The following is a 17,163-nucleotide window of genomic DNA, read 5'->3' as shown; positions in this document are numbered from 1 at the left end:
TGCAAGTACATCTCATCAGTGGGGATAGAAGGGGTGAAAAAATGTAATTTGTTTGCATGCGTGTGTCCATAAGTCAGTCAAAAAAGTCTGAGCACGTCCCTGTCAGGAGTATATGGGGACACAAACAGTTAGTTGATCTGAAGATGATTAAAAATGATTTAGGCTTTCATCAGTCGGCTCGGTCACCACTGTGTTAAGTTAAAAACTTAACAGACTTTTTATGGAACTGGAAATATTCCACAGCATAGTTTTAAACATTTGTTCGCTGGCCTCCTGAGCCAATCACATTTAAGTCGGGCTAGTTGGGAGTGAGTCGGCAAAGCGTTTGTTAAAGCCTAATTAATTATCCCTCCATGCCACTAATTAGAGCTCACCCTTAAGGTGACCCTCTTGCCGGGGCGTTAATTGGCTGTGTGTGTTGCACAGTGCTTCCTGTCTCTCTTTCTGACACACAGACACTCACACACACTTTGTGTTGCTCTCCGTCAGAACGTCACTGGGCAAAGGATAGAGGAAGCTATTTGATGTAACTGTCTTGTAAACAAGGACTCAACAATCAGTCAAGTAGACCATTTAACAATGTGGTTTAAAGAAGCAGTATGTAACTCTGACACCTAGTGTTTAAAATGGGTACTGCAGTCTAAATTCTAACCATCATAGAGAGCTGTCCCCCCCCCCCCTCCTCTCTAGAGTCCATGCTCACACAGGTCACCATGTGGTGGACTCTGAAGCTTCAGTGTTTATCCAGCTCTGCATGGGTCTGTAAACCTTTCTGTGTTCTAACCTCCAGTGTTTCCCCTAGGTTTACTTTACAGCGTTGGGGGGGTGGGGTCAAGCCGACACGGCGACACAACGACACAAACACTTGACGGAATCTTGGTGTTCATGTGTTACTTTTAATGACAGCTGTTCTTTTCTATCGGAAAGGTATCCTTAAATGACTTCTTTCCCTGATTTCAGACTCTATACACTACCCTATCCCTACAATAAAGGCACAAAAAGCCCAAAAATAAATCTTAAAAAAAAAAAAAAATGTATACCACTATATTGCGGGCCACCCCCCCCAATATAGTGGTAGGGGAAACACTGAACCTCTCTCCATTTTTCAAAAGCATCTCCAATATTGATCCTAGTTTGAGCACGTTTCTGCTCGTGGAGCTTATTAGAAACATGCAGAGGCTTTTTAGGTCGGGTACAATCACTTCTATCTGAACCACTTCTCTTGCCCGCTTCCATCGCTGCAACACCTGTTGACCTGATAACTGCTCTCATATCTGGTAAACTGAGAGGTATCTAAAACCGCCTACCTTCTCTGGTCCAACTAGATCTGTCTCTGTGTATTTAATCTCCTTTCTGTAATGTTGTCAGACACTAAGAATAACAATCTGAGGCTGTCCGGGACAAACACAACTGTAAGTGGTCACACTTTGCTCACGGGGGGGGGGATCAATCAGAATTTGAACAGACTTCTGTTTTCACCTTTCATCGGTTCGTCTCTGTCGGCTTTAGTGAAACATTATTGTGTTAAAGCAGGTTTGTATCTTTCTTCAGTCCGATTTTAAGAGACAATAACAAAGTTATGTAAGGGTTTAGCGGTGCATGGTGTTGTTGCGTCTTCTCTCAGGATTTTAGTAACCAGTTAGAGTTATAAATCTCTCTCAGCCTGTCCTCGGCGTCCTTGAAGGACTCCTCCCTCTGATGGTTTCCTTCTTTATTGTTTACGGCTGTTTGTCTTTTTAACATTTGGCTTGTTGTCACAGATTTTAAGCCTGTTAAAGGTCTGAGGTCTGAGAGTGTCATTTTTGTTTTTTCTGCATTGTGCCGTCCTCAATTCTTCATCGATGTGGGCGTTCTGAGGCCAGCCAAGTAACTGTGATTAAAGACCATCCAAATAAACCTGACATGTAATACATCTAGCATAAATAATACATGTGGCCTCCTACGCTCGTCCAGATCTGCTGAGGCTTCAGGGTCAGTGAGGGGGTTCAACTCTGCAAGGGCACTGTGACGGGGGAGAGGCTCTGTGGTACAAACAGCAGGATAAACCTTCCTGCTGGGTCGGATTATTAAACCTTTTAGACCTTAGGGCGCCTAAAAAAAACTCCCTCTAAAACTTGTGAAAAAACAGGTGGAGTCAGTAGCATTTTTCGTTGAACAACATTCAAACTGGGCCCCTCCTCCTGGGCCCATCACCCCTAGAAGCACACACTCAGTGCTGCAGGACGCGGTGTGTATATTCACTGCTTGTACCTACACTGCAAGCTAACGCATGCTAGCTAGGTGTTTGTTCTGCCCTCTGAGTCTGCCTTTTCACCGTTAACAATAGGACATGGAGAGAGAAAGCACACCCAAGCCCTTCCAGAGAGGGGGCGTGGTCAGACACAGCTCATTTACATATTTAAAGGTACAGTCACAGAAACAGCCTGTTCTGAGCAGGGCTGAAATAGAGGGGTTTATAGACATGATCAAATACAGGATCAGAGTGGATTTAGAACAAGAAACTTCTCACACATGTTTTGAGGAGCTCTGTTGAAGAGGAGGAGGATATGTCACCTTAAATGTTTAGTTGTCAGACAGAAGCTACACAGACCTAAGGACGTTTTCTACCAGGCTGTAAACATGTTTATTTCTGCTGTAAAGTTGGACATTTTAACATTGGGCTCTATGGGGACTGACTCACTTCTGGAGACAGCCTCAAGTGGACACTTGAGGAAATGCACTTTTTTGCACTTCTGCATTGGCTTCATTTTGAAACAGTGGAGGTTGCTGCTAAGTTCAGGAGCGCCGTGCATGTGACAGGGGGCTTTTGTTTGGACGCGAGGCTCCAGCAGTGAAAATCTCAATCTCATCAACCTCTGCTTACTTTCTGTTTATTTTTCATTTTTGGGTTTTTGTTTCTGGCAATTGTTGGCAAGGCATGTTGCCACCTATCCTTTTTTTGTTTTGTTTGTAATCACTCTGCTGACCCGTGACCGTGAACATATCGCTGACTCACTGCGTTCAGCTTTCATAACACCCCGGGCCACACGCTCACAAAAGCGGCTCTTGCGTATGACGAATAGCGTACAAGTATCCTGCTGTGTTAGTGCTCCCACCGCTGCTAAATCCCCTGCCCACAGGAAACCTCGGCCCGGAGCTATTTCAGCACTCGTGTTGTGTTAGTCAGTGAGCTTTTCTGACGCTCGTCAAAAGGGAAGAGTCATGTGTCAACACTTTCATGTGAGTTGAATGAAGATCTTTTTTTCCACGCACATGCTTCACTCCGGCTCTGTATTTTCATGTACTTGAAATAAAAAAAACTCCCCGTGGAGCCCGATGAAACCCTTCTGTTGATAAGACGTCAGGATAAACCCCTATTTAGAGAAATCCATTGTGATGTCTAAGAAGCCAACCGGTGACAGTCTGCCTTCTAATCCATATCACAAAAAAAATCCCATGCCTGCATGCTGTCCAAGCAGAAAATCAGCCTGATATGGTGTTGCCGTTTTTATCGTCTCCCCCCGCGCGCGCGGCTGTCAGAGCGGCGCTGACTTGATGCATGCAGTCATGCAGTCACTGGATTGTCAGGAAAGATGAATTTCCTGCTCCTGAGGTGGGAAATTTTGCGATAAGGTCAACCAGGAGACCGCCTCTGTGTTTAATGGCTGCTGTGTTTTTGTCTCTGAGAGGGAGGTTAATGGCAGACGAGCAGCGGGAACCAACCTGCAGCGTGCACGACTGAAACTTAAAAACACAGCGTGGCTTTAAGGTGGAGGGACGCCGACAGGCTGATAGAGGATGTAAATCATTGTTGTGCAGGGATGAGACGGGCAGGTGGATATTTGCATGAAGGGTTCCTACGTGAGAAAATGTTTAAATAAAGAGTTTTATGGCTGTTAATGAATGATTGATGGAATAGAATTATGCTTTGTGGACACGTGCAGATAATTTAAGATTTATGTAGAAACATGAGCTTTCAAACTTGCACAAAACTGATGTTTTCAGATAGAGCTGCATGTGTGAACGCAAACTTTCACTCCAGGAGTTTCTCTTGCTAGTAATTTATTCTGCAGAAAGTCAGAGTGAGCTGATGTGAGAACGCAGCAGGATATAATCAGGAGAATTCACCTGGAGCCAGTGGGATGGGCCAGTGGGAGGGGGTGGTGATCTTTATTCCCTGTGATCGCTACACGACCATAGACTGTCTGCACGCCACCTCTACCATCTCCGTGCTCTAATCAACCTGCTGCTGCATGTTTCCTGTTCTCCAGGATGTTCTTCTCCACTCTTTAGTTCACATTGAGATTCTCTTCAACTACATGTAGCATTGATAGAAAGACAGATACTCTCATTATAGCGTCGTATAGAGGACTCTGCTGCTTCGTCTTACCTTAGGAGGCCCCGCCCCTCCTCCTGCCCCCCCTCCTGTCTGACAGGGATAATATCCCTCTGTGAGGTGCATGTGTGAACAGCCAGATCAGGAGTCAGAAGTGCTACTACTTAGAAAACCTGCAAAGCTGCAACTTGTATACCTTTTCATTATCAATGAACTAATTTACTTCAAAGTTTTAGTGTCAGAATATTGCATTTAAGCTTTCATCCTACACTAAAAAATACCACACAACTGTCTGTAACACTCACTGACAGTACAGTGCTGCAGGGTGGTCCTGGTCCAAACAGAGGCTCTGCAGTCTGTTACCTGGAAGTCTGTGCCTCGGTTGTAGCTCTGTGGATGAATCTTCTCTGCAGAGTTTGTACAGAAAGCTGTCTGAACACATCGTCCTCAGCTCTGGACTCCTCATAAAAACCAGCAGAGGAGCTGTCACCACTGATGTCTCCATGACTCAGCGGTTTGATAGACGCCCTGTCACACCCCCCCTTTGACAGAAAAAGACTTCACAGCGCAGAGGGCCGCACTGTGACCTTGGGATGAGCTGTTTGAGGTGGGAGGCAAAGTGATGGAGATGCTCGTTTTCTGGTTCGATCTTCTGAAGTGGATACTCAGCCTCTCTCTCACCCCTGACACACACACACACACACACACACACACACACATGCACACACACACACACACATGCACACACTTTGTCTGACAGTCTTCATGTTTTTTTCCTAGAATGAAACCAAACCTGAAATATGACAACGAACGATCAGCTGAATGGTCACAATCTCTGGATGGAAATGGGACTCCGATCATGTGTTGAGACGCTTCATTACACCCGGCCCGCTGCTCGAGCTCAATCTGAGTGATGAACGCCAAAATAGAACGGATCGGATTGTTTTTGGTAATGTCCCTCTTTGGGTTGTCACGAGAGAAAAAATAAAAAAATAAAAACTTTAATAAGATACTTTTATGGTAGAGATAGGACAGAAGATAGAGTGTGAAATCAGGGAGAGAGAGAGAGAGTAGGGAATGACATGCAGGAAAGGAGCTACAGGTCGGATTTGAACCTGGGCTGCCCGCTTGAGGACCATAGCCTCAATACATGTGGCACGCACTCTAACCACTGATCCACCAGCGCCCCAAATAAGAAACTTAAAAAAATTAAACAATGACAATATGTGTTTCGATACCACGGCAACAAAAAAGAAAGTCCCAGGGCGTTTTCACATTCAGCATGATTGTTCCCCTCTCTCCTCTCCTCTCATCTCCTCTCCTCTCCTCTCCTCTCCTCTCTCCCATCTCCTCTCTCCTCTCTCCTCTCTCCTCTCCTCTCATCTCCTCTCCTCTCCTCTCCTCTCCTCTCTCCCATCTCCTCTCTCCTCTCTCCTCTCTCCTCTCCTCTCATCTCCTCTCCTCTCCTCTCTCCTCTCTCCTCTTTCCTCTCTCCTCTCCTCTCTCCCATCTCCTCTCCTCTCTCCTTTCCTCTCTCCCATCTCCTCTCCTCTCTCCTCTCTCCTCTCTCCTCTTTCCTCTCTCCTCTTTCCTCTCTCCTCTCCTCTCTCCCATCTCCTCTCCTCTCTCCTCTCCTCTCTCCCATCTCCTCTCCTCTCTCCTCTCTCCTCTCCTCTCTCTCCTCTCTCTTCTCCTCTCTCCCATCTCCTCTCTCCTCTCTCCTCTTTCCTCTCTCCTCTCCTCTCTCCCATCTCCTCTCCTCTCTCCTCTCCTCTCTCCCATCTCCTCTCCTCTCTCCTCTCTCCTCTCCTCTCTCTCCTCTCTCTTCTCCTCTCTCCTCTCTCCTCTTTCCTCTCTCCTCTCCTCTCTCCCATGTCCTCTCCTCTTCTCTCTCCTCTCTCCCATCTCCTCTCCTCTCTCCTCTCTCCTCTCCTCTCCTCTCTCTTCTCCTCTCTCCTCTCCTCTCTCCTCTCTCCTCTCTCCTCTCTCCCATCTCCCCTCCTCTCTTCTCTCTCCTCTCTCCTCTCTCCTCTCCCATCTCCTCTCTCCTCTCTCCCCTCTCCTCTCCCATCTCCTCTCTCCTCTCTCCCATCTCCTCTCCTCTTCTCTCTCCTCTCTCCCATCTCCTCTCCTCTCTCCTCTCTTCTCCTCTCTCCTCTCTCCTCTTTCCTCTCTCCTCTCCTCTCTCCCATCTCCTCTCCTCTCTCCCATCTCCTCTCCTCTCTCCTCTCTCCCATCTCCTCTCCTCTCTCCTCTCCTCTCCCATCTCCTCTCCTCTCTCCTCTCTCCCATCTCCCCTCCTCTCTTCTCTCTCCTCTCTCCTCTCCCATCTCCTCTCTCCCCTCTCCTCTCCTCTCTCCTCTCCCATCTCCTCTCTCCTCTCTCCCATCTCCTCTCCTCTCCTCTCTCCTCTTTCCTCTCTCCTCTCCTCTCTCCTCTTCTCTCTCCTCTCCTCTCTCCTCCCTCTCCTCTCTCCTCCCTCTCCTCTCTCCTCTCCTCTCTCCCATCTCCTATCCTCTCTCCTCTCTCCTCTCTCCTCTCTCCTCTCTCCTCTCTCCTCTCCTCTCTCCTCTCTCCTCCCTCTCCTCTCTCCTCTCCTCTCTCTCCTCTCTCCTCTCCTCTCTCCCATGTCCTCTCCTCTTCTCTCTCCTCCCTCTCCTCTCTCCTCCCTCTCCTCTCTCTTCTCCTCTCTCCTCTTTCCTCTCTCCTCTCCTCTCTCCCATCTCCTTTCCTCTCTCCTCTCCCCTCTCTCCTCTCTCCTCTCTCTTCTCCTCTCTCCTCTCTCCTCTCCTCTCTCCTCTCCTCTCTCCCATCTCCTCTCCTCTCTTCTCTCTCCTCTCTCCCATCTCCTCTCCTCTCTCCTCTCTCCTCTCTCTCCTCTCTCTCCTCTCTCCTCTCCTCCCTCTCCTCTCCTCTCTCCTCTCTCCTCCCTCTCCTCTCCTCTCTCTCCTCTCTCCTCTCTCCTCTCCCATCTCCTCTCTCCTCTCCTCTCCTCTCTCCTCTCTCCTCTCTCCCATCTCCTCTCTCCTCTCCCATCTCCTCTCCTCTTTCCTCTCTCCTCTCTCCTCTCCTCTCTCCTCTCCCATCTCCTCTCTCCTCTCTCCTCTCTCCCATCTCCTCTCTCCTCTCTCCTCTCCCCTCTCCCCTCTCCTCTCTCCTCTCTCCTCACCTCTCTCCCATCTCCTCTCCTCTCTCCTCTCCTCTCTCCCATCTCCTCTCCTCTCTCCTCTCTCCTCTCTCCTCTCTCCCATCTCCTCTCCTCTCCTCTCTCCTCTCTCCCATCGCCTCTCCTCTCTCCTCTCTTCTCTCTCCTCTCCCATCTCCTCTCTCCTCTCTCCTCTCTCCTCTCCTCTCTCCTCTCTCCTCTCTCCTCTTTCCTCTCCTCTCCCCTCTCCTCTCTCCTCTCTCCTCTGCCCTCTCCTCTCTCCTCTGTCCCATCTCCTCTCCTCTCTCCTCTCTCCTCTCCTCTCCTCTCTCCTCTCTCCTCTCCCATCTCCTCTCCTCTCTCCTCTCTCCTCTCTCCTCTCCCCTCTCCCCCGCTGATGTTGGGTTCGACTCTGAGGTCCAAATCAATGAAAGCTTTTGACTGGTTCAGAAGATTAATCTTTAATCCAATCCAAATGAGTGGTGACAAAACATCATCAAAATGTTTAGTCTCTGTGCGGCTCGCCTGGATGAAATTACACGACTTGGTTTTCGAGTAACGCCCCCTCTAAGACAAATGATTGACCGTGTTCTCGTCCCTACCTGCTGTAAACCAGTTGCCAGGCTGTGACAGACGCACAGGCCCGGGAAGCACACACTCACATACGTCCATCCATTAAGCCCACTGAGCAGCGGATGAATGAGTTTCGGCGAGCGAGGCGGCGAGTGTTTAGCACTCTGTGGAGGGTCAGCCATCACGACCCCCGAAGCTGTAAATCTGCCACTGAGAGGAACCTTCAATCTGCTGACCTCGAGGATGTCGGGCTCACATTTTTATTAGAGCCACGGGCTGCAGAGACACCTGTAATGAGTTGTAAGTGGTGCTGTGGAGCTATGCGGGGAGACAACACTTCCTGGGTTCCATTACCACAGCGGTCATCCATGTTGAGAGTCACACAGTGAGGAGGAACACCCTTTGTAATCCAGACCATATTTAAGCTAGATTCACATTCAGATTCTCTTCACTGTCTCCACAAGGGGACATCATTTGTTTTGCAGCAGGAGTGCACAGAAGACTTCATAAACACAGACGACATCGACAGTGAAATCCGATTCACCCCAAAACAGCCCATGTCACTCGGCTGTTCATCTCCCTCCACTGGCTCCCAGTTACTGCTCGCATCAAATTTAAAACCCTGCTGCTCCTCCTTACCTGAACTCTCTCATCCAGGTCTACACTCCCGCCCGTCAACCTTCACAACAGGGTCCTAAGTCTCTAACTAGACTCTTCTCCTCTGTCGCCCCCCGGTGGTGGAACAAACTAAAAAACTCCATTTGATCTGCAGAGTCCCTCTGCACCTTTAAGAAAAAGCTAAAGACCCAGCTCTTTATGAACACCTATGACCTTAATGATGATGATGATGATGATATTTAGGATGGTTTTGATGCTGATCAGAACTGGTAAGAACAGCTGCCGATGTTGTGCTTTGCCTCTGGTCACTTCCTGTCGGCACCTGTGTGTCCAATCCATAGACTGTAAATATGAATGTTTGAAGCCTGAGTGTCGTCCCTCGTCTGTTCCTGTCTCCATGCTGGAAATGCTGTCTCAGTCTAACTTTCAGTCAACCTAACGACAGGCTGAGAGCTGGAGCTGAGGCAGGTTTTAAACCTCCTGACAAACCGTTACACCGCGCCCACCTGTCAATCAGGTCAGCTACACGCCTAACTATGGATAACACGTATCGTTCATAAAATCAAAACGGAGCCGTTTTAAAAAAATTTGTGTGTGCCAGTGATGACAATAACTATCAGACCTATTTGGTTTTTTGAACCAGGCTGTAAACATGTTAATCTCTGCTGTAAAAACAGGCTTTTTAGAATGAGTGTGTATGTGACTTCCTGTGTTTCTGCAGCCAGCCTCTAGTGGACACTCCAGGAACTGCAGGATTTTTACACTTCAGCATTGACTTCATTTTTAAACAGCGCTTGGTCCGATCAGACTTAGAGCTGTTTGTTTGCACTCACTGGCTCTCTGATGTTTGTTGCTTTGGATAAAAGCGTCTGATAAATGAATTGAACTGATTCAAACACAGTCTGAAGGCAGACAGATGTGTCACTATTTCACATCATAAGGAGCGTTTCATCAAAGGGATCCAGGGCAGTTCTTACTGTTTTTATGAACCTTTCTCAGTCTCAGTGCTTCAGATTGTAAAAGCTGTGGAGAGGCAGAGCTTATTTTAAAGTGTGTGTACTGTCTCAGTGTGTAAGTGTGTGTCTGTGTGTGACTGTGTGTGTAAGTGTGTGTGGTGTCTGTTGTGTATGTCTTTAAAGATGGTCCAAGAGGAGAAGCTGCTCTCTCCTTCACCCTAAAGTCTTCATAACTCTCTTTGTCATCTGTCGGTCTGCACACACACACACACACACACACACACACACACACACACACACACACACACACACACACACTCACTCACTCACTCACTCACTCACTCACTCACTCACTCACTACAATCTCTTCTCTAATGCTTCCTTGTGTATCTGCAGAGAGAAAGAGAAGAAGCCGAAGGCCCCAAGGACGCTGATCACCGCTGATGGACGAGTCATGAACGTCAACGAGCCGAAGTAAACAAAAACACAAAAAAAATCACCAAACTCGATCTGTAAATAAGAAAAAAAAAGATTCTTTCTACAAACTTCAGCGCTGGTCAGATCTTTGCAGTTTTCCCTGCTTAGATTAAATGGGAGGGAAACCCTGCACGCTGCTGCAGCGGTGAACACAAAAGAAAGCAACGTAATTGGTTGTAGTTTTGTTCAGAGCGACGACAGAACACATCCAATCAACTGCTTCAATTTGTTGTGGGAACAAAACAATAAAGAAAACAACGACCCTAGTTTCCCCTCACACTTCGTCAAAGCTGTAATGATTTCTTCTTTTCAACCTTTTTATTACTTCCTCCTGTAAGTGAGCACACGCCTCAGACAGCGAGGCGGGTAAAAAAAAAAAAAAAAGCCACCAGGTGTGATTGCTTTATTATCGGCCTTCGGGTTTTCATGTCTCACAGTGGATTGGCGTGCTGTGGGGCACCCCGGTCTCCCTCCAATAGCCAGAGGTTTATATCCAGAGCGAGGCCACGGAGGTCGAGGCCTCGAAACACGACTGATCTCATTTGTAATCTGAGCTGAGGACACACTCAGGTCTGGACTGTTTCCTTTATGTGATTTAGTACTCCAGCACAGAGACAGGACGGGGGGGGTGGGGGGGTTATGATAGGAGGTCAGGGCATTAAAACTTATTGGCGTTGAAGTTGGTCACACACCTCTTTCTTTTAACAAATGATGCATTCAATGATACACAAAGAAATGGCATCACAACGCTCAAACATATCACTATCAAAGTTCTTCTGCTGCAGTGTTCTGAGTTTTTCTTTCATATCTTTGTTCTTCCTTTCTGTTTGTGTTACAGACTGGACTTCTCTCTGACTGAAGACGAAGAAAACAACGTGATAGTCTTAGACCTGGGAGTGTACAGGTACCAACGATGAGCCCTGACCAATCAGAAGTTTGAGTTATTAATCATATGCCTGAAGACTTTTAAATTTATGAAAGTGCAGACAATCCTTTAGTGGGATCATGTAAAGATTATCAAATGTACATATTTTTTTAACTACTCTTTAAACAGAGCTTCTAATCTTCAGAATTTTACACAATTGTACTTGTGTAACCGGAGTCACGTCTTAAATCTTTAAACTTGAAACGTATAATTAGATTAAAGGAGCAGTATGTAACTCTGACTCCTAGTGGTTAAAATGGGTACTGCAGTCCAAATTATAAACATCGTGGAGAGCTGTCCCCCCCCCCCCCTCCTCTCTAGAGTCCATGCTCACACAGGTCACCATGTGGTGGACTCTGAAGCTTCAGTGTTTATCCAGCTCTGCATGGGTCTGTAAACCTTTCTGTGTTCTAACCTCTCTCCATTTTTCAAAAGCATCTCCAATATTGATCCTAGTTTGAGCACGTTTCTGCTCGTGGAGCTTATTAGAAACATGCAGAGGCTTTTTAGGTCGGGTACAATCACCTCTATCTGAACCACTTCTCTTGCCCGCTTCCATCGCTGCAACACCTGTTGACCTGATAACTGCTCTCATATCTGACAAACCGAGGGGCGTCCAAAACGGCTGTGTGGGGGTGTGCCTTAAAAGCGCCTACCTTCTCTGGTCCAAACAAATCCAGAGCATTCAGGAGCAGAATCTAAAGTTAGAAGGAGGACATACTGGCTGCTGCATTGTTGTCAGAGAAGCCAGCACTTCAACATAGCATGTTTCCTTAATGTCTGATCAGATAGTAAGATACCTTTATCATTTCACTCACTACATATTTTTAGTTGGCTACTTTTGAAAGTGCTGCTCTTCTTCTGCTCTGCTTCATGTCTTAAACCCTAATTCTCCATCTGCAAACCTGTTTCATGTAAACTACAAACATGCTTTCACCTTGTATGTCCTTAAGCTAACACGGACCTCCACCCTCCTCTCCCCTCACAGACACATGGACACCTCTCTGATGGACGTGGACATCCAGCCGACGTACGCCAGAGTGAGCGTCAAAGGAAAGGTACGCTGTGGAGATTTTAAAAGAGTAGTTGGTAACCTTTAGGATCAGACAAAACAAGTTTTTCCTCCGCTCAGTTTTGTGCTGCTCTCTCTGAACTTTCCAACCGATGATGCATTAACTCAGGGTTCTTTACTTCCTAAAGGGCAGCGGCACACATTTAGACTCCTCTCCTCTTCTCAGATTGAAGCTGGATGTTTATAGGTCAGATCGCAGCACAGCAACTTTTTCCATCACAGAGATATATTCACAACTGTGTTTTTGCTGATTCATTCTGATGTTGGCCCCCACAGTTTGTGAGAAGAAACACTGAGGGTTTGATTCACTGAGAAGGGATTGCAGATGCTTTTATCTCCATAAAATTGTTCATTGTTTTCTCCCGCTGTATGGTCCGTGTCAGGGTCTAATTCATACATACCGCGCTCATGATATTTACACACAAACACATCCACAAGGTGCTCCGTGCAGTTTTCCCTTGTTTTGTGTATGAATGTGGAGAGAAGCCGTCGGCACCTTCACTCTGCACAGAGCTGTTTTCTAATGCTGATGGAGCTCAGTTCTGTCCTCATACAGACGATGAGCTCGGAGGGGAAATTTTTCACACTTTATCAAGAGGACGCACTCTTAAAGGCTTTATATGCGATTTTCACACTTAAATGTAATAGGAATCAAGTCCTCTGAAAATAACTCTGTGAGTCATGACTGTCTACAATGGGTGTAACACCCGAGTCCCACTGTCTGTGATGTTTTCAGAGTTTTCAGAGTCCTATCTTCACTTTGTTTACATCGCCCGGACGGCTGGCTGACTCCTCCCCTCGTGTATAAAAGTTGTTTAATTGAGGGACTAGAGAAAAGAAGAATAACATACTGTACTCACTGCTTAACTGTGTTTCTAGATCACGCTCATTTCAGGTAAATTTACATGCAGTGTGAAGATATGAGCATAATAAAGATCGCTAGCATTAGCATGCTAACACAACAATGCAGCGCGAGTTGTTTTGGTTTCATGCTGGTGCTCAAGGGCGACATCTGCTGGATCAAGGAATTAGCATATAAAGCCTTTAACATGTGATATGAGTTTCAGCGTTTAAACATAGCTTCCTCCCTGATTGGAGGGCTCAAAGAAAAAACAACACTTAAATCCTTGTCATGGTAACAGCTCCAAACGGTTTCACACATGTAGATAAAGTCTGTAACCGCTGACTGCCCCATAAGGATGGTTTGAGCGTGAAATCTCTTGCAAATACTGCGGCGCAGTTACCACCAACTTGCTGTTTGCGCTGCAGCGCAGTTAGGGGAGCGCAGTTCATTCACATATTTTCATGTATTTAATTTTCAAACACGCAGCCCTCATTGTTCACAGCTGTTCACATTCACTTTTATTTGTCTGTTGAATCGTTGTGCATCACACGCACTCGCCTTTACAGAACATATAAAACTTCTTTCTGGCCTCTTAAATTTGTTTTTTTAACCTACTCCTTTTAAACAAGCTGACTCCTGTCGTGCTAATTCGTCCACAGTTCTGTCGTGATGTGATCTGCTGTTGGTTGAAGGACATGATGCTCGTTTGCTGAGTCGGTGCAGACTGCAGTGCGATGGATACAAAGTCAGATTTAGAGAGAATTAAAAGGCTGTCAGAAGCTGCTGTGTCATCACATCTGTTTCAGACTCTGACGTGCTGGTACGTTTATTACACCGGCTCTAAAGTCATATCCCTTTATGAACTCCAGACACTTTTTGTCTCATAAAGGCAGACTCCTCTGTTGTAAATCCAAAGCTGATCTGCCAAATAAAAAAAGGACCCGTAATCTTTTGATTTAGCTGCAAAGAGAGGAACATTCAGTGTCACCAAGAGTAGCGTTTGTATTCTTGCTCTGCAGGAGATCCTCTGATTTCTTATTCTGAAGGAAGGATTAGATCCGCTTGTCATCTTAAGCCAAACCCAAAATAAAGGAGTTGTTTTGAGTATGGAAGATTAACACCACGTGAAAAACTAATCTGAGGTAGAGTGTGGTTGGTGACAGTTCGGCCCAGATGATCATCTGGGATTGTGCTGAGTTAAATAGATCCAGGGTTAAATCTGCTGATCCTCTCCCTGACTCATTGAGCTGCCATGATCGTATCAAACATGTAAGGGATTTAAAAATGGTTTGATAAAGTCAGTCTATTTGTGTGTTTGTACATCCGACTCCTGACTGTCCACTCAGCCATGTTTTCCTTCAGCTGCAGAGAAAAAGGTGGAGGATTGTAATCTCCTACAAACAGACCTCCTCAGAGTTAAAGCCTCATTACACAGCACACTAATCTGACAGTTGTTATAATTTGTTTAATCTGCATGTGTATTTAAAACGCAGAGCTCTACAGGTTTGGAGATCTGCAGCCCTTGACGCCTGAGTCCTGGACGTCTCGGCGTCACTTCAAGCTCTTTTTATATTTATGGTTGGTTGTATTATACCGGGGTGTGAGCCTGATTGGACAGTTGGTGTGATTTACGCCGTGATACATCAACTCAGGCCTCCTAAATCCGTTCTAAATATGATCTTGTTTAGGGGAGCCGGGGGAATTGAGTGCAGGAGCCATAGCTTAGGTGTCTTTATCAAATCAGCTTCTTTCTGACAGCTGCAGGAAGTCCGGCGTTTTCCTCGTCAGCCTGCTGTGAGCACGGTTTCCCCCTTAATCGCCTCCTGAATAAAAGAAAGGTTGATTGAAAAATGAGTGAATCTAATTTTGTGTCCATTTTTCCCCCCGCATGGATCATTTTGGGTTTTCATATAGGAGTTTGCAGCAGTGATTGATTGCCACTGTTCTCATTCAGAGCTATTCTAGTCACTCTCTGGAAAGTGTACCTATATAAAGCTCCACTAATGATTAAAGTCATTTGACACAGCGGGACAGCAGCGGTGCCAGATCAGCGCATTAATCTTTCTAATTAAAGTTGTGAATAATTTACTTTGCAGATATTTCAGATAGTTCTGCCTGCTGAAGTGAAGCCTGACAGCTCGACGGCTCAGAGGTCCCAGACCACCGGACACCTGGTCCTCAGCATGCCGCGGGTACGTACAGTGACAAACGTACATCTGAACCATGTGCAGGGAACAGAAAGACTTACAAAGACTGATGAGGTGGAGAAAGAAACATAATGATTATTTTTCATTGGATGTCTGTTACATTTATTTTTTTTGACAACACAAAGTGAACTTTTAGCCAGACACTTCAATATTAAGATTGTAATGTTGGTACACATTTAGGCTATTGGATGGATGGAGTGATGGATGGATGGATGGATGAATGGATGGATGGATTGGTGGATAGATGGATGGATGGATGGGTGGATTGGTGGATGGATGGATGGACTGGTTGAAAGATGGATGGATTAGTGGATAGATGGAGGAAGGATTGGTGGATGGATGGATGGATTGGTGGATGGATGGATGGATTGGTGGATGGATGGATGGATTGGTGGATAGATGGATGGATTGGTGGATAGATGGATGGAATGATTGGTGGATAGATGGATGGATTGGTGGATGGATGGATGATGGATGGATTGGTGAATAGATTGATGGATGGATGGATTGGTGGATAGATGGATGGATTGGTGGATGGATGAATGGATGGATTGGTGGATGGATGAATGGATGGATGGATGGATGGATTGGTGGATAGATGGTTGATGGATAGATTGATGGATGGATTGTGGATAGATTGATGGATTGGTGGATGGATGGATGGATGGACTGGTGGATAGATGGATGGATGGATTGGGTGAAAGATGGATGAGTGGTCCTACTGCAGCAGGCAAAGTCTTTATAGGTTGTGTCTTGAGTTCTGGTGGAAAGTCCACACTTGTTAGTTTGTAACCTTAGTTGTGTCATTGTTCGGTTACCACAGGGACGTAAGGTTCTTCTTAACTATTGGAGGGTAATGTCCAAACCAACCAAAATATTGTCTCAGCAATTAGGTTCGATGTGACCAATCAGTGAGCAGCATTTTTCTTCCTCCAGTGTTTCCTTTAGTGTCAGATCGTCTCTGAACAGACTAACAGCTGAAAATAACTTCTGTCACTGACGTTAATCCACAAACACAAACTCTAATTTGTTGAGAACTAGTATGTATACTAAAACACTTAAACAATGCATCTAGTCCGTCAATGTATCTGTGATGTCCATGTCAAATAAAGTCAACTATCTATCTAATGTTTGTCAGACATGACAAAGCATTATGATGAGGGGAGAACTGAAGCCTACAGCTGGTGTCAAATAACAGCAGTGACATAGTGGGGAAATCTTACTCTACAACATAATTTAACAGTCCTTTTATTAGACAGATGAAATGATCTCTGCTCATGGAAACTAAAGCAGGAGTAAAAAGTCATCAGACATTTCTGAGGGGTGTCATCTATCACGGAGAACACACGGCTGACACCAAGCTTGTAGACCATCAGGTCTTCACAGAGCCGAGTAGAAACAGAATCAGATGTTGAAATAAGACCCGAGAACTTTTCAGATCTCATTTAGTCTGTTAAATTACAACATTTTCCTCATGAACTTCAGGCTGTGTTCTGTGATTATTTTGTCCTGCCAACTGTGGATGTGGCATTTTGATCCGTGAGGTGTAATGAGGGAGCTCTTTACGGCGTCTATAAAGAGACACAGGTGCTGATACTGCAGAGTCAGAGCTGCTGCTATTTACCCTTCCATATGGTGTCTCTTACATCCTGCAGCAGAGCGCTAGTATAAAGTTCAGGAGTGAAAGTGTGGAAGATGTTTGCAGACATAACAAGGTCACATGTTTTTTTCCCCGCTCTGATGATTGTTTTTTAAGGTTGAAGGTGAAATCAAAGTGACAAAGGCCGTCACTCGTCCACCCAGAAAGTCTCAAACCAGGAACAGCAGCTCGCCTGAGGACAACAAAAGGTAAACATGTTTTCTGATCTCATTGCAGCTGCAAACCTGACGACACAGACATCAAAATAGTGTACCAGAAGGTCATAACCTGGCTCCATGGCCATGACAAATATGAGAAAGAACAACTTAAATTGAGGTAACAATGATTTATTGGAACAACCCACCCACAACTATAGCACAAACAAACAAGGA

At 45.9% G+C, this 17,163-nt stretch overlaps 1 protein-coding gene and 1 long non-coding RNA gene across 3 annotated transcripts in view; one reads left to right on the top strand and one right to left on the bottom strand.

Moving 5' to 3' along the window:
- The window catches only part of LOC132978438 (uncharacterized), a 79,633-nt gene that overhangs the window by 34,351 nt on the left and 28,119 nt on the right, over positions 1-17,163 (bottom strand). The gene's annotated exons all lie outside the window — the stretch shown is intronic.
- Positions 1-17,163, top strand: part of dnaaf11 (dynein axonemal assembly factor 11) — a 39,293-nt gene that overhangs the window by 9,663 nt on the left and 12,467 nt on the right. For both annotated transcript variants that reach the window (XM_061043608.1, XM_061043607.1), the window contains 5 exons: positions 10,004-10,081; positions 10,923-10,988; positions 11,998-12,067; positions 15,022-15,117; positions 16,889-16,980. In XM_061043608.1, coding sequence (XP_060899591.1) covers positions 10,004-10,081; positions 10,923-10,988; positions 11,998-12,067; positions 15,022-15,117; positions 16,889-16,980 — 402 coding nt within the window. The remainder of the gene's footprint in view (positions 1-10,003; positions 10,082-10,922; positions 10,989-11,997; positions 12,068-15,021; positions 15,118-16,888; positions 16,981-17,163) is intronic.

Source organism: Labrus mixtus, chromosome 8 (genome assembly GCF_963584025.1).
Source record: "Labrus mixtus chromosome 8, fLabMix1.1, whole genome shotgun sequence".
Taxonomy (NCBI): domain Eukaryota; kingdom Metazoa; phylum Chordata; class Actinopteri; order Labriformes; family Labridae; genus Labrus; species Labrus mixtus.
The sequence above is the reverse complement of the archived record's forward strand: the minus strand, read 5'-3'. Positions and strand labels throughout refer to the sequence as shown.